Genomic DNA, 23,513 nt, shown 5'->3' with positions numbered 1-23,513 from the left:
AAAATGACCTTTTTCTTATTCCCTGTCTATTTTCTGCATTTTACTGTTGACCTGTTTCTTCCTCTTCCTTTGAAGAGGCCATTTCTGCTTCCCCAGTTAAATCAGCTTGTAAGTCAGTCTGCTCAATCCAGTCCTGCTTCTTCCCTGTCTGTAAAAGCTGGTGATAAGGGCAAGAAGAGGCCTTCATCAGCTCAGTCGGATACCTCGGAGCGGAAGATAAAAATTTCAAAACTTGCAGATAAAGATCTGTTGGGACCTTTGGGAACCACTGCCGCCAAGTCGGATCTGGTATTTTCGGCTCTGGAGCCATCTGTTAAAGATTGGCTAGATCCATTGGTATTGGAGCCAAAGAAGAGTGCCTTTAAGCCCATTACGACTCTTCCTTGGACCAGGTACTCTCCAACTTATGACCCTGTATCTCTGAGTACCATCCCTCTTTTTGTCCAGGCTGAGATCCCTTTCTGGCTCCTATTCTCGTTCAACTAGGAGCCTTACTGAAGATGACGTGGAGCATTTGGTGCAGAAGATTCTGTGGGTGCAGGGCATAACTAAGTCACCCTCAGCTCTGACCAGCTCTGCTCTGGGGTTTCTTGAGTCTACTACTCCTGCTCTGGATCCTCCTCCGACTTCAGAACAAGTTTCAGAGCCGTCTGATCCGATGCACCTGGTACCCTTTTGGTCAGATCCAAGAACATATTTGGATCAGACCTGGGACCCTCACAGTCGTTGAGAGCATTAGACTCCCAGGTTGTCAAGAGCAGTCAATGCATCTCTCTAGGCTTCTATCCAGGGTGAGCTTGGCTCTGGCTTCTACCCAGGGTGAGCTGTCATCCGGGTTGGAAGAGGCTTCATTTCACAAGTATGTCTTTGGGCCGGAGCCCTCTTTCATTCAGGAGCAGTCAGCCAAGGATTCCGGGGGTTTCCTTATTTAGACTGTCTCATTTCAGTCTCAACCAGGCATCTGCTGTTAAATGCATGGGATTCAGTTCTTCATCTTTGTGCAAATTTGGGTATCACAATAAACTACCAAAAAAAACACCACACTTGGAACCTGTACAGACATTGGAGTTCATTGGAGCAATTTTGGACACTACTCAGATGATAGCCAAACTTCCAGTGTCGAAAGCATTAACGATCAGACGACAAACAGGTTACTTTGAAATCAGAAAATAACTGCATGTCATGTTCTCCAGGCGTTTGGGTCAAAGGCTGCAGCAATGGTTCTAGTTACGTTAGCAAGATTCCATATGAGGATTCTACAGTGGCTTCTAGCTGCCTAGTGGCCAATTCTTCATCATTCCGTGTTCCATCAGATTCTGATAACCAGTGCATGCAGGCAATCCTTGTTATGGTGGATGCAGTCAAACCAGTTGTTGCAAGGCCGCCCCTTTGTTCTCCCACGACCTCAGGCCTCTGTGACCACAGATGCCTCCCAGATAGGGTGAGGAGGGGGGCATTATCTGGGGAGAACAGTCCAAGGAACCTGGTCTGCAGAAGAAGAGAACCTGCACATCAGTGTCCTCGTGTTGCACAATGAAAAATCAGAGTTGTACCAGAACCATGAAAACTCACATGTACTACCAAAAGAACCATTTATTCACTCTGCTAGTACAAAGTACTTTCACAGATAATTCTGCTTCGTCAGGCACAAATACAAGTGAAGAAATGTTAAACTTTATATAATTAAATCTTCACAAGTTAATTAGTATCAATTAAAAACTTAAAGGAACATAGCTACAAAAAAACATATTTAATACAGGTCACATAATACAGTTGCGTAGATGTTTTAACCCCAGACTTTAGTGAGAAAACTTCATTAAGACTTGGAGGGAAAAATGCTCTAAAATATAAAATCCACTTATTTTCGTGTCTCTCCTTGATATTGGTTATATTAACCCCTCTAAGTGGAATATAAATGTTTTCTAGTATTTAAAATTTTAAAGTGTGTTTCATGGTTATTATAGATATGTTTATATAAATAATTAGTAGAAGCCTTTCTATTTATTTCCAAAACATGGCTTCTGATGCGATCCTTACATTTTTGGTTAGTTTTCCCAACGTAAAAGGAATCGCACTTTGTGCATCTTGCCATGTATGTCAAATCTGTAGTATCTTCTTCTTCTTTCGGCTTTTCCCGGTTAGGGGTCGCCACAGCGGATCATCTGTCCGCTCATAATTGGCAGTGGAGTTTTACGGTGTTGAGTTGCCAGCCTGGCGCCCAACCTTCCACAGAAGGGACACACATGCACACACTCACACCTAAGGCCAATTTGGAGTGTCCAATCTACCTACTGCATGTCTTTTTTGATGTGGGAGGAAACCGGAGCACCCGGAGGAAACCCACGCGACCACAGGGAGGACATGCAGACTCCGCACAGAAGGCACCCCAGCCAAGAATCGAACAGGAGAACCTCTTGCTGTGAGGCGGCAACGCTAACCGCTGCACCACCATGGCCGCCCTATGTCAAATCTGTAGGAATTTTATTTATTTATTGTATTTTATTTGACATTTGTTGACCGGGCTAGTCTAACTGGATATATGTCCATTTTCAGTAGAGGCCCGGGGAGAAAAGCCCCACTACACCATTGTTTTATAGGTTCATAGGTTCATAGGTTTATACTAGGCTATCTGCCCTAAGGCATTTATAAGCCTAGCCCAAATTTTTGTGGCTTATGCCACCCCTTATATGAAAAAATACTGTGCCCATTAATTTGTTGTGCCTCTGTCCAGCAGTGACACAGAGATGATTCCCGGGGTAAACCTACGATCTCCCATCCACAGGTCAAGATTTCTCTTGAACAGAGCCAGCGAGGTGCTCTGCCTCACATGGACCGGGATTTTATTCCACAGCATAGGGAGTGTCTGAGTGATAAATCTTTCCCTCCAGCACGTCCTATTTATATCCGTGCTAAGGTTTAAGTCGCTTGCTCTAGTGGTTTTGGTGGATTTGGAATTTTTGAGGTGGAGCATGTCCATTAATTCCGGGTTGGACATGGCCTTGTATGTCAGGCACATGTCACCTCTGAGCAGACGGTATGCAACTGAACAGAGCTGGAGTTTCTTCAATCTGGCAGCATATGACAGATTTTGGAGTCCCTTTATCCTTTTGGTGAGGAACTTTTGGGGTCTCTCCAATTGCTGCAGATGTCGGGTGAGATACATCCCGAATGCGGCATTGTACTCTATCATTGGTCTGATAAGTGAAGAGTACAGGGGCACAATGACCTCACTAGATCTGGATGTGAATCCCTTCACGATCAGGTGGGCAATGTAGAAGGTCTTTCTAACCACTTTAGCAACGTGAGTGTCAAAAGAAAGGCCACTGTCAACCTGGGTCCCCAGGTCCCTGATAACCTCTTCTGTGCTTAGTGGATTGCCACTTATATGGTAGCTTGGGGTTACCTTGTTTTTCCCGAAGGGTATGACTATACATTCTTTGGCGTTTAACTTCAGGCCATGGCTCTGGCACCAGCCATCTGTTTCCGTGAGTCCCTTCTGAAGGGTATCAGTGTCAGATGCACTTTCCACTATGGCGCCCAGTTTGCAGTCGTCTGCAAACTTTGTCAGCCAAAGTCCTCCCATGTTGGCCTGTACTTCTGAGAAGTAGATGCCGAACAATAGGGGGCCAAGGACCGAGCCCTGTAGGACACCACTTGTGACCGGCTTGGAGTCTGACATAGCGCCAGCAACTCTAACCCTGTGGGTTCTGTCCTTAAGCCAGTTTGCAACTCATCTTGTGACATATGGGTTTACATTTAAGCTGGTAAGTTTTTCTACAATACCTGAGTGGGGTATTGTGTCGAAAGCCTTTGCAAGGTCAAGGTAGGCTGTATGGACTGTCTTTCCCTCATCAATGGCCTTGGTGACTGTTTCGACCAAGTCCAAAAGGCATGATCTTCCCTTGACGAAGCCAAACTGGGTCGGGTCCAATGTCTGCAAGTCCCCTATATCTTTGTTTATGAGCTCCATTATGATCCTCTCCATAGCTTTGCAGACTAGACTTGTTAAGCTTATGGGGCGGTAATTACCAGGGTCCGTAGAGGCACCGCCTTTGTGGAGTGGGACCACAGTTGCCGTACGCCACTCCTTGGGCACGTATCCTGTGGTAAGGCTGAGATTAAACAGCTGCCTTATGTGCGGGTTTAATTCCTCATTTAGCTCGTGTAGCACACAGCCGGGGACAACTAAAGAAACCAAAAAATACTACATAGGCGTACCATATTTTAAAAATTAAATTTGATATAGTGACTAGTAAAAATGAAATATTCATTACATAAGAGAATGTAAAATGACATGTTTATAACAGGATTAACATGTGTAAAGGCAATATTAGAAAGTTAAAATACAACTTAATATAGAAAAGAGAAAGCCGGTGACATTTTTTTTTTTTTTTCTTGTACAAGGGATACCTGTAATTGTGCATGTGAAGATGGTGGAATGAGGAGGAAAACAATTAGACAGGATTAGTACAGGGGCAAAGCCATTGTAAAGATAGGTGGATTCTTAGATGCTTTTTGAAAAGTGGTGTGGATTCCAGGGATGTTAGTTTGGTAGGAAGCTTGTTCCAAGAATTTCCAATGCTGTTATTGAAAAGACAGTCTCCAGATTATTTGTTAGATTTAAGGGTGGCTAGTAGTGACTTATTAGCTGAGCATAGGGTTGTTAGGTTTTTATAAGGGCTAATAAGGGTAGAGAGTATGGGTGTATTTGTAGGATGATGCAGGATCTTGTGGGTAATAGTTGTTGGAAAATAATTTGGTTTTGCAGTTCCAGCCATCCTAATTTTTTCAGATTTTGGCAATTGTAAGTACGGAATGGGGAACAAGTTGCAAATCTGGCAATGTTATTATAGGAGGTGGCCAGTTTGTTTAGGTTATTTTTGGATAGGTTAGTGTAGATAGGTGAGGCATAAAGAAGAGTGGAGAGTAGGTGAGTTTGGGCGATAGTAGTCCTGGCAGAGGGAGTAAGGAAGGTTTTTAGTCTATAACGTGAACCAAGTTTTCTATTAAGTGATTTGATAGTTAAGTTTGTGTGGGTCAAAACTAAGATTATTATCGATTGTTACACGTAAAAGCTTGGTTGTGGTATCTGGTACTATTACAGTGCCATTATTTGATGTTACTGAGAAGTAGATAGGGGGAGACTTGAGTAGGGGTAAAAAGTAGGAGTTTGGTTTTCTTAGGGTTTAGGAGGAGACTGTGTTTGGAGAACCAGTCTTCTGCTATGTTGAATACTTTTTGGGTGCTAGACTGTAGTTCAGCCTGAGAGGCTGCAGTACAGATTAATGTAGAGTCGTTGGCGTATTGTATGCAGGTGGTTTGAGGGAGAGATGAATTCAGATTATTAATAAATATAGAGAAAAGGAGAGGTTCAAGAATATAACCTTATGGGACTCCTAGGGAGATAGGGAGGCAAGTTGATAGGTTATTGTTCCAGAGTACTGCTTGTTGTCTGTTTTCTAGATATGACTTAAACCATTTGATGATTAAAGTGTCTCCTATAAGTGATTTAAGAGCGTCTAACATTAGGATGTGATTCACCATATCAAAGGCTTTGGAGAGGTCTAAAAATAGAGCTGAGGAGAGCAAGTTGTTATTGCGATTCTTATCAGTACTGTCTATAAAGGATAGTAGTGCGGTAGTGATACTATACAATGGTCTAAAGCCATGTTGGCAATCAGCTAAGAGATTATTTAGTAGGAGATGATCAAGGAGTTGCCGATGAATGCATCTTTCCATGATTTTAGCTAATGGAGATGGTAGTGCTATGGGACAAAAATTGGAGAGTTCAGTTGAGTTGCCTCCTTTGTGTAATGGGATAATATGTGAGACTTTCCAGAGTGATGGGATAGAACCTTCTGTAATAGTTCTATTTATTAAGATGGAGATAGGGTAAGCAAGTACACCAGCTGCCATTTGTAGAAATTCAGCTGGGAGGAGGTCAACAGAAGGAGTGCAAGGTTTTAGTTTGTGAAGTGTACGGATGAGAGTTGTTGGAACAGTCTGCAGTTTTAAGGCTGGAGGTAAGTTGGTTAGAGAGCATGTCTTAGGGATGCTAGTGGAAGATAGGGTATTTGCTAAGGATTGAGCTGTTTCAGAGAAAAAATGGCTATTTGACTAGGAGTATTCAGAGTTAGATTGGAAGGTGTAGGAGTTTTGGAGTGTCCTGGGTGGAGTAGGCTGTTTATACCTGTCCAGAATTTTTGTGGGTTTTGATGCTGGGCTTGCTGGAATTTCTGGTAGTAGTTTTTTTATCTTGGAGTATTGATTTCTTGGTAGTATTTCTGAGCTGAATAAAGGTTTCCTGATCAGTTGGGTTTTTGGTACATCTCCATTTGGACCAAATTCTATTTCTGTGTGTCATTTTTTGTCTAGTTTCTTTTGTTAGCCAAGGTGCTGGTTTGTTCCTAGTCCTAACTGTACGAGAGGGGGCATGGTGTTTTAGGATTTGAAGGAAGTTTGTGTTTAAAATAAGAGACAGCTCCGTCAAGAGGTAGGTAATTTAGGGGTGACCAATTGCATGCTTTAAGTTCAGCTTGGAAGCTAGCAGGTTTGAAGTTTTTTTTTTTTGTTGTAGGTAGTTCTGAAGGTTGCTTGGTTTGATATGTTTTTTTTTGCCTGATTAGGTAGGTAAGGGAGTTATCACTAATATCATCTGGGAGTGTACCTGTTTTATAAGAGAGGGGGTTGTTGTTTACCAGTATCCAGTCTAAGGTGGCTTGCTTATTGTTGGGTTCATGGGTTCTGGTAGGGGAGGTGATAATTTGATTAAAACCATAAAGGTTTATGTGGGTAGTTGCTTTGCCAGAGGTACAACAGTTCCAGTCTATATTGAAGTCTCCAACGAGGATAGTTTCTTGTGGGAAGGAAGTTGATAGCCAGCTAAGGATATTCTTAAGAGTATTAATATTATTACCTGGGGGGATATAGGTGCAAATTATGTTTATTGATTTATTGATAACATTTCGGCATTACTGGGTGAGGGAGGTTTTACATCTATTGATAATACCTGTAGTTTAGATTTATACAGTATAGCAACCCCACCACATTTTTTATTAAGTCTGTCTGACATCATGAAAAAACAGATGGCTAAAGTAGAGTGAATACACAAGATAGAGGTCAGTTTTAAAACAATTTCCATACACCTGAACATAAAAAATAGTTTTTCTAACAGGATCTATAAAACTAGATTCAGTGCAAATAAACTTTCAAAATGCACAATCATCTCAGAAGTTTTATTAGAAAAAATTGGAAAATATTTCGGATCCCTGTTTAATATTTCTTCTTTGCACTTTGTGCCTTTTTTTCCCTATGGTATCCCCTTTTTTCAAAGTCCTCAACCATTTAGTCCAACTGTTTAAGACTTTATCTTGTGTATTCACTCTGCTTTAGCCATCTGTTTTTTCATTATGTCAGACCTGGAACTCTGGTGCATGCTATCTCTTGCTAGATCGGTACATGTTTTAACTTTCCTGTAGAGTGCAGTTTCCAATTGCCCTTTCAGATTTTTTTCTTAGGGTAATATTCAAAAAGTCTATAGTCTTATATTATATATTCTTTTTGAATTTTAGAAAGGTAGTAATTGTAAGTACGCAATAAACTCAAGTAAATCATTCAGTGAACCATTCCACAAGAGAAACACCTTTTATATAAAACATTCTTACATAAATTCACAATTATTTAATATAGCCTTCAGTTCCCAATAATTCATCACTGTGTTGCCCCTGTTAGTTTACAGTATTTATCTTGAAACAGGAATACATTATTTCCAGTACAGTTTTCAATAACCTACATATTAAATCAGTTTTAAAAGTTCTTTAAACATGGCTATTATAATACATCATAATGCTTCACCATCTGAATCCCCGGAGCATTGGGGGTACATGTAAACAAGTCAGCATCAAGCATAACCAAACAGCAAGTGAGCACAGAATTATTTCTACTCCATTCATAAAGAAGTTTCAAAAAATGGGTACTGTCTTTTACAGTAGTGATTGATGTGGGTCCAGGCACCTAGGCGGTGCGACAACCCACTGTGAGACAACTGGAGGTGGACAGATGGCAGTGGAAAAGTTAGTGAGCAGAACAAATGCCTGCAGACAATTCCCAGAAAACAAAAAAAACACCTGTGACTAACCACACTACAGAGACACTAAAACCGTGTATATCTACTACATACACTAACACCAAAAACATTGTATGCTGATACTTGGTGAAAGAGTGCAGAATAGGATGCCAAGTGCAAAAAAATGGTGTGCTATGCACCTGTGTTATACCACATTAATATAAGTTATTTATTATTCCAGGGTTTAGCATGCACACACTTACCTTCCCATTTTACTATTTGCCCACATAATAAAGGGCCCACAGCACATGCCACAGTGTTAGTCACTTAATGTCTCTAGGCACATGGCATTAGTTGCACACAATGTTTATGTAGTTACATTAGTGGGTATGGTCTTGGGTCTACACGGTTGGGATCACATTTGTCTTGAGGCTTTTGTCAGGAATTGTCTGTTTCATTTTGTCACTGCAGCTAAACTTCCATACTGCCAACTTGTCATCCGTCAGCTTCAGGTTGGTTTCTGCACCCTCGTTCAGGTGCCTCCCCTAGAATCTCAGAGCACCTGAATGATGGCGAGTGGCTGATTTGACTGAGACAACTGGAGTGGACAGATGGGTGAGTTGGCTGCAGCTGGAGTGATGCCCAGAAAAAAAAGAAGCAAGTGATCTGGCCACACTGCACCAAACCCAAAACAGAGGTGATCTACACTACAAATCCCAGAAAACACCACTACAAACACTGTAACATGTGCCTAGAATAGGACGCCAAGGGCATAATCAAAGTACACTGAAACATGTGTGTGGGTAGGCACATTTCTATATATTATGATTATTACATGGTTTATATGCTTATGCACATTCATTACTTTACAGACATAGTTAATATCACATTACTTTACAGCACACAGACAAGGCTTTTTACACATTGACACAAGTTTGCCACACTAGGCAGCACAGGTTTTGGTGTTAGTTGCACTACAATTTGTTCTCTATGAATGTAGATCACATTAGGGGGATTTTGTCTCACACCAGGGTCTAGGTGGGCAGGGGGCTGTGGTTTTTCAGGGGGGGTTGTCTTCTTCATTTGTCACTGCATGCAGGTGATTGATGTATTAAGAAACCTCTTAAGTTCATTTTCTAAGTACTTAGAAATGAGTTCCGTGACAAATCCACAGGCTGAAACAATTGGACTTAATTTAGTATCTACTAGACATCTACTAGACATTTATGTATTTAGGGATTCCATAAATAGGAATTAATGGTGTACTCACAAGCTTCTGACTGATATTACCTTGGTGTAGCATATCTAACAGATGTGAGGCTATTTTATCACTAATATTTTTTGTAATATTTGAGGTTATACATGGATAATCAGATGAACATAACATTTTATACATAAAAGCAATGTACTTCTATTTTTGCATCACTGCCACCCTACCCCCTTTATCAGCTGGGTTTATAACAATTTACTTATTATCCTGTAATGAACAGATACCATCATATTCCTCCTTATGCAAATTGTAAAAGCTGGAACCAGGAAACAAACAGCTTTAAAAAAAATGGATAAGCGCTTTCATCTATTGAATGTAGACTTCATCAGATAAAATACAATTACATTGATGCACATTTAAAATACCCACTGAATCACATGATCAGGAACAGGAAAGAATTTTAAAGGGACCATAACTAAAACCATTAGAAAATATATAAGAAAAGCAAAAACATGACAAAAAGTAATAAAAAAAAATTATTAAATTAACTGTCATATGATTTCATTTTTAACAAACTAGAAATGCTGACCAAGTCATTAAGACCCGGTGAAACTGTGGCATTTAAAAATACTTGCCGCCAAAGTTCTCTCTGTTCAAGTAGAATAGACCATGGACCTCCCCTCGGATCAACATGTACCTTCTCCAAAATAGAAAATAAAAAATCTTAATGATTACACTTAACCTACTGCTTATAGAGCAGTAGTACTTTTATGCTTCCTCATATCATAGACATGTGCATAGATTCTCTGTCTTGGCTTTCTCTCGTTTTTCCCGATATAAAAGTTTGGGCAGTGTTGACCTAAAACAATGTAGGGAATGGCCTGAGTTTGACAATTTAAAATGGCCTTAAATCAAAAATTATCTGCCCAGAACAGAACTTTCTCTCTATTTCTGAAACATGGCTTCTGATGTGATCCTTAACATTTTGGTAAGTTTTCCCAACATAAAAGGAATCGCACTTTGTGCATCTTGCCATGTATATCAGATTTGTAGTGTAACAATTTCCATATGCCTAAAGATAAAAAATAGTTTTTCTAACAGGATCTATAAAACTAGATTCAAGGCAAATAAACTTACAAAATGCACACTGATTATACTTAAATGTACCTTGTTTTCTTTTATCTTGCGATTTTGTACCTTACTTGCTCATAGTAACACAATCTATTTTTTAAGGTAGTACTTCTATAACTTAAAACTGGTTTATTCAGATAGACATCATGCATCTCAGGAGCTTGCGACAAAAGGGGCCAATATTTTTAACAGTATTCTTTTTTTTATTAGTGTTTTGATCATATGTGTCTACATTTCTTATGCATATTTGTGTTTTATTAAAATTCTTCAGAAAAGATGTATTGTAAAAATAGCACTTTTGTTCTACCATCTAATCAGGTCATCTCTTTGTTTGATAAAGTGGTGGAACATGAAATTTATATGATCATAAAATAAGCTTTTGCAGTTTGCATAAGGAGGAATATGATATCTGTTCATTACAGGATAATAATGAAATTGTTATAAAAACAGCTGATAAAGGGGGAGGGGTGGTCGTGATGCAAAAAGAGAAGTATATTGCTTTTATGTATAAAATGTTATGTTCATCTGATTATCCATGTATAACGTTGAATATTATAAAAAAAAATATTAGTGATAATGTAGCGTCACATCTCTTAGATATGCTTCACCAAGGTAATATCAGTCAGAAGCTTTTTGAGTACCTTTATCCTGCTCCATTTCTACTGATTCCTCATCCACATAATCCAGTGGCCATGGCAGAACTTTAATATCACTAGAAAGCATAACTTTAGCTTAATGGAATTTCCACTGAAAACTGATTCAGCTGCTGTGAGGTGTTTTTTCTTTTCAAAATCATGATTCATGTGCATAGAACAGTTAAGTTATCCACTTACCAGGTTGCTAAAACTCTGACAACACTTGGTCGATGTTCTTCATGTTTCACTGTTGCAGTCATTACATTTGGGTTTTCTGCTTGCAGTAGCCCTGTCGGCCTGATTAACAAAGTCTTGGGTCCTGCGTTGGTTGCTCTCCCTTCTTCCATGACGTCAGGAAGTCAGAGGTATAAAATATGCAGCCGACGCCATTACATCAGTCTTTCTTGTCGTGCGGTGCCTGAAGCAGAAGCAGTTCGCAAGTGCTGGTTGGCAGACTCCTGAAATTTTCATTTTCGAGTTTCAGAACCGAAGTCTTCAACTAAAGCCAAGTACCCCATTGGGGAAACTTTTTCTTGCTCCTTACCGATGTCAGTAAAAGTTAATAATTGCATTACTTGTGGAAAGCAAATACCTCATAAAGATTTTCATTCGTACTGTATTCCTTGCCTAGGCCCTGACCACGACGTACCTTGCTGTCAGTTTTGTGCTTTATTTAATCAGCGCACTATTCGTCGTCTGTATATTTTTGCCTCTAAATATTTCGGTTCGTCTCGGTTTAATTATCCAGAAATGTCATCTGTTAGCTATCCGACTACTGGGATTTCGAAAAAACGCAAAAGATAAAGACAGACCGCCAAGGTCCAAAACTGCCGACACTTCTCCTAAGCCAGTCGCCAGTTCGCCGGTACTCAGTGAGGCGCTTTCGCAGCCCCTGATATCTGCTACTTCTGATTTGCAGGCATCTAATGAGACCCATTCGGAGTCCGGTATGCAGTGAGATGCTTTAACTATGGAACCCGTGGATGTCTCTACTTTGGATGGGTCCGGAGCCGCTTTGCAGGCACTGGCTTCTGAGGGTGTATTCAGGCCTATGGACTTGCATATTAAACAGACGACTCCTTCTTCATTTAGGCCTAAATCTCGAACAATGCCTAAAAAAACGATGCCCAGGCCGCATGCTCAGGCCTCTATGCCTAAAAAAACAAATAAGAAAGGCTGAAGATCTTATAACTCTAATCAGGGGAAGCCAGCCTTCGCCTTTTAAAGAGACCTAGGACTGAAGTTGTTTATGAATCTTCTGACCAGGATTCTGATTTTTGTGATTCTTCTGATGATCTGCCCTTATCTGCTTATGAGGATTCTGATGCAGAGGACTCTATTCCCTCTGCTTTCCCTTCCAGAGGATTTTTCTTTTGGTGAAAACTTACATACTCAAAAGGAGCATTTCCACTTGGAAAGCCAGGATTTTTCTGATTCAAAAAAGAGGCTTAGGGATTTCTTACTCCTGCCTCAGCATAGGCCTTTAGCTATTCCTCCTGTACTAGACATTGTTGATGATGCTTTTTTGGAATCTAGTTTGGCCCGTCATTCTTTGCCTCCTGCTCCCAGAAGACCTGACCGATATTACAGGGTTCCTGATTCACACAAGTTCCTTTTTTAAAAATCTTATTGCGGATCCAGAGACTATTTCACAGGGACCCAAGGGCATTAAGGCTTCTACTGCTAAAAATCTACCCCTTCTTATAGAGACTCCAGGGTGCTGGATAGATGGGGTAAGAAGGTTTACACTTCTGCAACCTTGGCCATTAGGGCTTTAAACTGCCAGTTTCATATGTTAAAGTATCAGCAACAGGTTATTGGATTGCTTAAACAGAAAATGATGTTGATTCCTGACTGTGCGGAAAATAAAGAATTACAGGATTTAATGCATTCTGCTGAACAGGTTGGAAAACATACTTTGCAATGTGGATTTGATTCATTAGAGGCCTCTTGCAGGGCTGCTGTTACTGGGTCTGTGCTCAGAAGGCATGCTTGGCTTAAGGAGCAATCTTTGCCTGATCATGTTAAAGCTAAATTGTTGGATGCTCCCTTAAATCAGGACCGCCTGTTTGGCAACGAGGCTGAGGACGTTCTTAAAAAGATGGAAGATAAAGTGAAATCTATGCAAACTGTTAAAGATTTCTTACAAGTACAGCCTCCTAGATTTAATAGGCACTGGCCGTCTAAGAATTGGTCCTTTCCAGGTCTTCTCAAGCCAAACCCAGACACAGCAGAAACCCCAGGTTTCAGTCCCAGGGGACACACAAGACTAAGCAGTGGAGGGTTTCCGTACCCAAATCAGGGAGTAGTAAGACTCCCCCCTATGGAAAACTGTCTCAATGACTTGCGTTTAAAACTGCCAAGCACTTCCCAACTGAATGCTCCTTTAGACGGAAAGATTGGTCTGCAGGCCAAAAACTGGAAACTCATTACCCAGGACAAATGGGTTTGAAATAGTGTCCCGAGAATACAGATTTCACTTCCACACCTTACCAACACCAAGTGGCTGGCCAGATCTACCCCCAAATCAGTGGGCATAGGCTCAAAATCAAGTACTCTCTCTCTCTTAAGCATGGGGGCTATTCAGTTGGTACCAGAAGAGGAAAAGGGACAAGGTTTCTATTCAAGACTTTTTCTGGTACCCAGAAAAGGCAGTACATGGCATCCTATCCTGGACCTTTCTACTCCTATATACCTTTCTGCTGATTCCAAAATTCAAGATGCTGACCAGCTGCTTCCTATGCTAGGCAAAGATGCATGGTTGTCAACACTAGACATAAAAGAAGCATACCTGCACATCCCTATCAGGGAGTCTTGCAGACGATACCTACTCTTCAAAGCAGGTTACATGCACTATCAGTTCTCTGCACTGCCCCTTTGGCTTATCTACTAGGCCCAAGGTATTCACAAAGTGCCTAGCTCCAGTCATTGCATTTTGCAGGCAAAGAAATATTCAAATATATCCATACCTGGACGATTGTCTAATTCAGGCAGAAAACCAGGACATACTTTTGAATCATCTGGCCTTTGTTCAGACGATACTGACTTTTCTGGGGTACACCATAAACGAAAAGAAACCACACCTGGTACCCTGTCAACAAGTTATATTCCTGGGAGCAAGTTTGATTACAACTTCCCAGATGGCTTTCCTCACGCCAGAGAAACAGACTCATTTGACAACCTACTTCAAACAAGTGGCCACAAAAACCCAGTTATCTGCAAGGCAAATACTGCAAGCCTTGGGGTTCATGGCCGCCTGCATTCTTCTAATTCCATATACAAGGCTGCATATGAGGAAACTGCAATGGTATCTCAAATGCCTATGGTGTCAACATTCACAGCATCTAGAAGCTGATCTAGAAGGGTGGGAGGATGGCATAATGGTTAAGGTGTTTACCTTACAGATACAAGGTGCAAGGTTTGATTCTCACATGGGGTAATTGGCTAGGTGTGAAATGGTCCACAAAAGCAGTTAGCCTAGTACTAATCTATTATCATTACATGGAAAATGGAAGATATGGCTATACATCAGGAAAACATGTGGTGTGTAGAAAGAAGTAGTTTTGGTTGGAAGGGTGGCCTAATGGTTAAGGCGTTTGCCTTACAAACACAAGGTGCAGGGTTTGAGTCTCACTAGGGATAATTGGCTAAGCTTAAAATGGCTCGCAAGGGCAGTTAGCTTAGTACTAACCTATGAACCTATGAACCTTGCCTACGCCTAGAGTTCCTTTGGTGGGCAGAGGCCTGCCACCAAAACAAGGGACTGCCATTCACACTGCCCCCTGCCACCCAAACCTTAACAGACGCGTCAGACTATGCATGGGGGGAATCACCTGGCAGGGAAGTGCATTCAGGGCAAATGGAACCAAAGTCAAATGCAACTACACATAAATCAAAAGGAAATGTTAGCTGTACAGAATGCTCTGACAGTCTTCAAGGACCACATTCTTCCAGGACAAATAATGATAAAGACGGACAACACCCACGGTCATGTGGTACATAAGCAGGGGGGTACACACTCTTACCCCCTCTGCAAACTAACCATGGCATTGTGGAACACAGCCCTGAGCTACCAAGTGAATTTATAAGCTCAATTCCTGCCAGGAAAACTAAATACACTGGCAGATGGACTAAGCAGAAATCTCATGGACCCATACGAGTGGAAACTGGAACTAAGGTTATTCAACATGTTGACAAGCAAATGGGGGAGCCCAGATAGAGACCTGTTTGCCTCCCCCCAGAACTATCAATTGGACAAATTTTGCACAATAATTCCCCACAAACTAGCTTGGAAAGTGGATGATCTATCATTCAGCTGGAAAAACCTATCCGTTTCTGCCTTTCCTCCTCTGCTCTCCAAAGTACTATTAAAGATCAAACAGGGCCAACCAAAGACGATTTTAATTGCACCAGACTAGCCACGCCAACACTGGTACCCCCTCCTGCGCAGTGTGTCATGCTTGGCCCCATGGCATCTGCCTCAGACTCCTTCCCTGCTGTCTCAGCAGTAGAACCAGATTCTGCACCCTCAGCTGCAAACGCTGAACCTAGCAGCCTGGCTAATTACTTAATCTCTCTTTTACCACCCCTCAGTAAATCAGTGATGGATATAATTTGAGGCTAGGAGGCCTAGTACGAGAAAATCTTATGCTGCAAAATGGAAAAGATTTTGTACCTGGAACCAATCTCAAGGGATGAGCACAGCAGTGCCCAGTCTGCCTCAGATTCTACAATATTTGACTGAGATGCTTCATAAGAGCTTGTCCTTTTCCTCCATCAAAATTCATGCCTCAGCCATTTCAGCTCATTATAGCACAAAGCCTCCCCTCTTCTCTCACCCACTGTTCAAGCACTTCGTCAGAGGGGCCAAATATTTAAGGCCACAGAGGAGAGCTCCAACTCCAGCCTAGGACCTTAACTTTGTCTTGGAGAAACTCAATCTTCCTCCTTTCGAGCCAGCTGCTACTGCAGATTTAAAATTCCTTTCCTGGAAAACAGCTTTCCTTTTAGCAATCACTTCTGCAAGAAGGGTATCTGAGTTACAGGCCCTTATGGCAGTGGAGCCTTTCATTATCTTTCATGCGGACAGGGTGTCCCTCAGAAATAATCCCTCCTTCATGCCCAAGGTGTTATCCAGTGTGGCTCTTAATCAGTCCATTCATTTGCTTACCTTCTTTCCTAACCCGCAGAACAGAGGGGAACGGATACTGCACTCCTTAGATGTGCCCAGACAACTTAGATTTTACTTGGACAGGACTAAACCTCAAAGGAAATCTGAACAACTTCTGGTGGCATTTGTTGCAGGGACAGAGGGGAAAGCTATTTCAAAGCAAACCATTTCAAAATGGATAGGCCACTGCATTCATTTCTGCTATAAGCACTATGGAAAACCTATCCCACAGGGCATCAGACCCCATTCAACCAGGGCTGCATCTACCTCTACAGCCTTTCGTAGGGGCGTCCCTAGAAGAGACATCCTAGAAGCTGCTACCTGGAGTTCTGTACTTACTTTCACCAAGCATTATCATTTTCAAATTTTCTCTAAATCCAGAGCTGGTTTTGCCACTGCAGTCTTGCAGGGCCTTGTAGCTGGTCCTAATTCTATTTAATTTCCTCCTCCCAACCTTAGCGTTGGGAATCTACCCAAATGTAATGACTGCAACAGTGAAACACGAAGAACATAGCATAGTTGTGTACACTTGCCATAAGTGTAGATGTTCGAGTGTATTCACTGTTGCAGTCCTGGTTACCCTTTCTCCAACCCCTTGCTCTTCTTTTTTTTTTCTATACCTCTACTCTCACTTAATATGCTCAAAAAGCTTTTTGGTGTATTTGCTTTTTTGTTGGAGGTATATCCTTGTATTATAGATTTAATTGCTTCCCATTAGGGGGGCACTTGACATCTGGTGCAAGAAAAACTGATGTAATGGCGTCGGCTGCATATTTTATACCAATGACAACCTGACGTCATGGAAGAAGGGACAGCAACCGACGCAGGCCCCAAGACTTTAATCAGGCCGACTGAGGGCTACTGCAAGCAGATAACCCAAATGTAATGACTGCAACCGTGAATACACTTGAACATCTACATTTATGGTAAGTGTACACAACTGTACTTTCTCATCCCAAGTCATTAACTGTACCAGAATCATTCTTTGATATGATGTTCAGTCAACAGTGATAGCAATAAGCAGACCTTTTCAGTTGCAGTGATTTGTTTTGTTTTTAGATGAGCCAGGTGTTGAAGTCTGTTTGCATTTCTGAAAATGTTGTTTTATGGCCTCAGCTGAGTTTGAAGTTTGGTTTGTGACCTAAAATGAATGGAATTCTTCTAAGGTTGGAGCATCAACTTTGTTACAGAACTGTTATTATTTTAAGAGTACTATTGAGGAATGTTTTTTTTTCCCAGGGTTTGTTTGAAACGAAAGTGCAGTCTTTGAGATTTCACAATATCATCCACGTGACAGAAAACAGTACAAGGTATAGAAAGCTAATGAGGTTTGCATGCAATCGTTTCATGAGCCAAAGAGTACAGTGGAATGTCTTTTCAAATTAACTTTTGTTCTTTTTTTCAGAGTTTGCTTATATTGAGTCCTTTGCTTTTTCAGCTGTCATTTGAAGATGTACATCAAAGCATGTTTTCCTTTTCAGAGTGTAACAGACTTGTTTGTTTTCGAGGAAGATTTTTATCAAAGTAAAGTAAAAAGGGTGCTGTTTTGAATATCTGAGCCATATTGTCAAAACAGTGTCCTTTTTTTGAAGAAATCGAGTGAGTTCCGAGTTCTGTCTTCACCCTGATTTTTAAAAAAAATGTGGTAATGAATAGATTTAAGAAAATTGTGATTATTAGGCATTTTGGGAGCCTCTTTGATTGATCTATTTTGTTTCATCCTCTCTACTATTGCAGTTTAGATCCCCCAGAAGCTCCCACTCGTTTAGATGAATACTTATATCAATGCACACTAATGACCTGCACCACACTAGAAATCATTCCTAGTTCTTAAGCCTGATGGTTCTTCTCTGCCAAGCACCTTTGAGTCTAGGGAGGTGTTTCCTTTGTGGGTTGTATCCTGAGGCTGTCATCCATCCTGTATTCAAATGACAGCCCAGGAACAATTAGTCTTGAGTCCCATAGACTGGACCTTTAAGTCATCAGTTGTGGGTTTGGGGGAACTGGGGAGCCAGAAGTGTCTTCCTGGTCTAGCCCTTTGTAGCATGCAGGCCAACAAAACCCATTCGGGGGGGGGGGCTGCGTCTCGTCTTTCCATTCCAGGGCTTACATCTGTTGGCCTTATCAGGTAGCTGAAGTCTTGGGACCCGAGAGTACTTTATTAAGAGAGTTTGATATGAAGCTTTTGAGCAGGTTACACTTTACTGCATGCCTCCATTGGTTAGCTTGTATTGCAGCACTTGTTCCTGTGACACCCAGTAGGCACTATACCTTATGCTTCCTTCAAATACTGGCATTTGTGGTACTCCCTTGTCCTCATGTGTCCTATGGGACCTCTGTCTCTGAAATGGACTAAGATAATGAGTCTGCTATCCATTTCTCTCTCTGAATGACTCCCTTTTGGAGATGCTTTCAAGTTGATGAGGAGCAGTTTTGTTTCCTCAAAAGCAACTGGCAGAGTTTGAGAAAGACGTCTGAGGAGTTGAATTATTTTTGCCCTTGGAACCAGTAATTCGGGATAACATCAGAGCAACCTTTGGGAAAATCAGTCTGTCATCAACCCCAGTGTTTCCCAGAAAGACTTATTCCATTTACAAACTGCCACCTAACTGGTCAGACTTGACTTTTTTCCTCTGTCCTGCAGTGGTCCCAGAGTTTGGTGGCAGTTTGTTCTTTGCTGTAGGACAAGGAATTCAGAGCTTTGAGCAGGTATGGAAAGGCAATTTACTGTTGTACCTCATAAAGGATTATGGTCCTCATCTACTTATTTCATCTGTCCTATTTCTAAACCCATCTTGTGAAGAAGGCAGTGGGTATGCACAATGATTTCTCTTAGTCTGATCTAGGAGGATTTTGCAGATGGCCTTCGCTAATGGTGACCACAAGTCGTATTGTAAGTTTGACTACAGTGACACTTCAGCTCTGATTGTAAGCTAAAGGTTATGCCTGTATGGTATAATTGAGACTCCCCTTTCTCAAAGGGATGTCCAGGGAGAAGTTCCTCTGTTTCTGGAGGAAGTACCCTTGGCCAGCATGCCCATGACCACGTTGATAACCTTCTAAGGGGGAAACAGAGTATCACTTCTGCTGAGTGCTCTGTGATCCATCTACTGCTACACCCTAAAGAGAGAGAGTCCTATTTAGCATTTAGTGATGATCCCTCATTATTTGTTTGTTGGTGTCCCTTCCTTGCTAATGAATTATCCATGATGGCATCCATTTTAGCCACAGCAGTGTCCAGTCTCTAGCCTGACACTTTATTTGACTGGAGGGAGTATTCAAGATTGCAACAGCTTGGGAGAAACATAAAAATGGGTTCTGAGTGTGGTTGACCACTCACAGGCCTATTCTGAAGCTACCATATAGGTTCCCTTCCAGAAAAGGGATCTACTAGCAGATTTTTAAACGTCTTTATTAAATCATCACATTTTAAGTTGTGACATGGGTTAGTATATACCAAAAGAAAAAGAAAACAAGCCATAATAGTTTCTGTTAGCAATGTACAGTATACATGCTGATTTTTTTTTCTTTCCTTAAATCTGGCTTCTTCTCCTGAGCATTATTCTGTGCACATGTTGTTCCTACATATTTCACTTATTTCTATGAAATTTGCTGCTTCCCATTTCTAAAGACCTCCATCTTTAGTTCTTTTCTCTCTCACAATATTTATCTAATTGTTTCATTTGTCCTAATTCCAACCCTGTATTGTGAAGATGCCAGTGGATAAGCTCAGTGATTTTTCTCTGAATTTAGAGAGGATTTTTTAGATGGTCTCCACTAATGGTATACCACAAATCCTGTTGTAAGTTTCACTACATTTGTAAATCAATTAGGACCACAAGTCAGAGAGTATAACTGCATATGATTGGTATAGCTAAGACTGGCCTCTTTCAGATATTCAGGAACAAGTTCCTGTATGCTCAGTTTCTGGAGAAAGTACCCATAATCACCATGCCTAGAACCAGGTTGATCCCCTCCTGAAAGGGAAACAGGCCATCACTTATGCTGCCAACCCTTGTGATCCATCTGCTGCTTCACCCCAAAAGAAGAAGAGGCTTCTTTAACATCTGATGAGGAGCCTTCATGTTTCATGTGGTGTCTCCAGCCTGAGACTTTATTTACTGAGAGTGGATATTTAAGATTATAGCAGTTTGGAAGAAACATAAAAACGGTTTCTAGTTGAGGTTGATTACTTCCAGGTATATTCTGAAGCTTGTATATAAGCTGCCTCCTAGAAAAGGCTTTGCATGCATATTTTTTAAGCATCTGTATCAAATCATCACACTTTAAGTTGTAACATGAGTTCATATACGTCCTATTCGATTCTCAGCTATAACGTCTTCTGTGTGGAGGCATGCGTGAATGGGCGTGCCTTCGTTGAAGGTTGTGCGTCAGGGCTGGTAACTCGGCACGTAAAAATCCACTATCAAACATTAGCGGACCGTAGTTCCTCTGTGGCGACCCCTAATCGGGATAAGCCGAAAGACACAACAACAATAGAAAAGAAAACAAGCCATAATAACAGTTTCTGTTAACACTGTGCAGTGTACATTTTCCTTTGGTGCAAGGTTTGATTCCCTCAGCTGACATTTGTCTGCTGTGTGACCTTGAGTAAGTCCCTTAACCAGACCTTGCTCCTGGTACACTGTGAAAGGGGACTGTGTATCCAGTTGGTCTGTCTGGTTTACAAATGGGTATTATAGTTAGTAGCATTATTCAGTACTTGCGTTATGGTTCGTTAAGAGTTTGATTTCCATTTTCTGATAATTACTTTTCTTTTGCCCATCTTTAGCATTGAATGTATTAAAGTCTATATCTAGGAAATCCAGATCCAAAATCCCAGCTAAAAAAAAAATCTTTAATTTTAACCATTTATTTCCATGGTATTGCTGTCAAAAGTACTCTCCAGACAATTTTTTAAAATCTAGAAACTCATTAAATTACCACCCCCCCCCACACACACACAAAAAGCAAATGTTACGAGTTTCCCCTCTCTTTCCCATCTCATCTCCATTGTTTGCTATGTACTTGAGGAAAAATCCTCTAAAGTGCACTTTTGGTATAAACATACCTATGCAAATACTTTGACCAAAAATTCTAAACCACCTGGACTTTGCACACTTAGAAACGCTACAGATTTCTTCCCATTATTCCTATGTAATTTGCCTTCCTGTTCTTCTTTCTCAACCCACTCTGCTTCTTATAGTTACCTTGCAATATTTTATATGCCATTCTAATTGTTCTTTTTTAAGCAGTGTCTTTTGTTCTAGACTCTATTAAAAACTCTGTCAGAGCTGGTCTTTCAGCTAGCAGCTCCTATCCCTTTTTATAATCTGTTATTTAGTCTTCATAAGAGACAGCGGTTTCTAACTTGCAGTACAGACTCCTGCTTAGCCTTATCGCATCCCATTAAATTTCCTTCCTGAGTGTCCAATGCATTGGTTGCTTTGTTAATTTTCTTCAGTAGATTCCATTCATCTTGCCTATTTTCTGATCCCCTACTTGCAGCTATCCCTGTTGGTTCATAGGTGTGTACTAGGCTAATAGCCTTGGAGCCTTTATAAGCCTAGCCATAATCCCCTTTCTCCATTCTCACACTGACTTGGATCTTAGAATACTTTCTGCTACTTTATAAATATAGTATTTAATATGGTTGGTTACTTTGCTTTAAAGATGTGCATCCAACATCCTATTTTTGAACACACCTGTCATTTCACCATCATCCTTTTCTTCTTTGCTTTATAACCTTCTACTTGGATTATATTTGTGAGCCTTAACTGAGTAGCTATAAAGTACTGCCATCAAAGTAGGTAACGCTGAACCACCTCATTATATTAGAATCCATTTAGCCTGTTTAACTCTTGTCCTCTCCCACTCTCAAATCAGAAGTTCTTCGTGTTTCACTGTTGCAGTCATCACATTTGGGTTATACCTGCCAGGGTCGCCCTCCGCCGGCCCGAATACCAGAGGCTTAGTATTTCTGCGTCGGTTGCTGTCGCTTCAGGACTGACGTCAGGTCATCAGTAGTATAAAGTAAGGCAGCCGACGCCATTACATCACTCTTTCTTGCTATGGAGCCCAAAACAGAAGCAGTTCGCATGAGTGCCGGTTGGCCACTACCTGACTTTTGTCTACTGATTTGAAGCTGAAGTCTTCTAAAGCTAAGTACCCTGCTGGGGATCCTTTTTTCTTGCACTAAATGATGTCAGAAAAAGTTAATTGTCTCACCTGTGAAAAGCAAATACCACAGTGAGACTTTTCATTCTTACTGCGTCACTTGTTTAGGCCCAGACCATGACGTCCCTCGCTGTTGCTTCTGTGCTTTGTTCAACACCAGAACTATCCATCGTCTGGCCCTTATTGTAGCTAGATATTTTTGCTTACCGTCCTCCAACTCCGATATGGCTTTGGTAAGCCATTCGACAGCAGATCTTCCAAAAAAATGTAAAGATAAAGACAGACCGCACAGGTCCAAAGCTACCAATGATGCTTCCGATAAGCTAGTTGTCAGTTCTCCGGTCCTCAATGAGGGGCTTTCACAGCCCCTGATGCCCGCTTCTGTGGATTGCAGGCCACTACTGAGACCCTTTTGCAGTCTGGTATGCCACATGACTCCTCTTCGAGTAAAGATCCTGCTGTCGTCTGTACCTTGGTTGTGTCTGGAGCTGCTGAGCAGGCATCGGCTTCCCAGGAAATCCTTCGCACTACCAATTCTCGACACAAACCGGCATCTTCTTTTGTGACTACCGTTCTTTTGAAATCTACTGAGTTTCTTAGGCCCAGGGTACGAACCACACCCAAGAAACAGACAGCCCAATCACAGGCACCTTCTTCCTTGCCTCAGTCTCAAATGTTTAAAATGACAGAAGACCTTATCATGCTGATCAGGGGAAGCCAAGCTACCCCCTCCAAAAGGAAAAGAGATCTGTCCCCTGTAGTTTTGTCTGAACAAGAGTCATATGACTCTGATGCATCTGAATATGAAGACATGCAACCCCTCTCTACTTATGAGGATACTGATGCAGAGGGCTCCATCCCTTCTGCTTCTCCCCCAGAAGATGTTTCCTTTGGGGAAACCCTTCATGCCTTGAGGGAACATTTCCAATGGGAGAGTCAGGACTACCCTCAGTCTAAAAAGAGACTGGATGTTGTGGAGGATGTTTTCCTGGAATCCAGCTTGACCCCTGGCACTCACCCTCCTGCACCCAGAAAACCAGACAGGTACTATAGAGTCCCTGACTCGCACAAATTTATTTTTACAAATCCTACTGCTGACCCTGAGGTTATTTCTCAAGGGCCTAA

The 23,513-nt window shown here is 41.4% G+C and overlaps 1 protein-coding gene across 1 annotated transcript in view; it reads left to right on the top strand.

Moving 5' to 3' along the window:
* Positions 1 to 23,513, top strand: part of LOC122810655 (glycerol-3-phosphate acyltransferase 1, mitochondrial-like) — a 701,052-nt gene that overhangs the window by 99,690 nt on the left and 577,849 nt on the right. The window contains exon 4 of the mRNA XM_044082228.1: positions 17,451 to 17,521. Within this exon, the coding sequence (XP_043938163.1) occupies positions 17,451 to 17,521 (71 nt within the window). The remainder of the gene's footprint in view (positions 1 to 17,450; positions 17,522 to 23,513) is intronic.

This window comes from Protopterus annectens, chromosome 9.part0 (genome assembly GCF_019279795.1).
Source record: "Protopterus annectens isolate FY-2018-M chromosome 9.part0, PAN1.0, whole genome shotgun sequence".
Taxonomy (NCBI): Eukaryota; Metazoa; Chordata; order Ceratodontiformes; family Protopteridae; genus Protopterus; species Protopterus annectens.
Note: the sequence above shows the minus strand (reverse complement) of the source record. Positions and strands in the feature narration are given on the sequence as shown.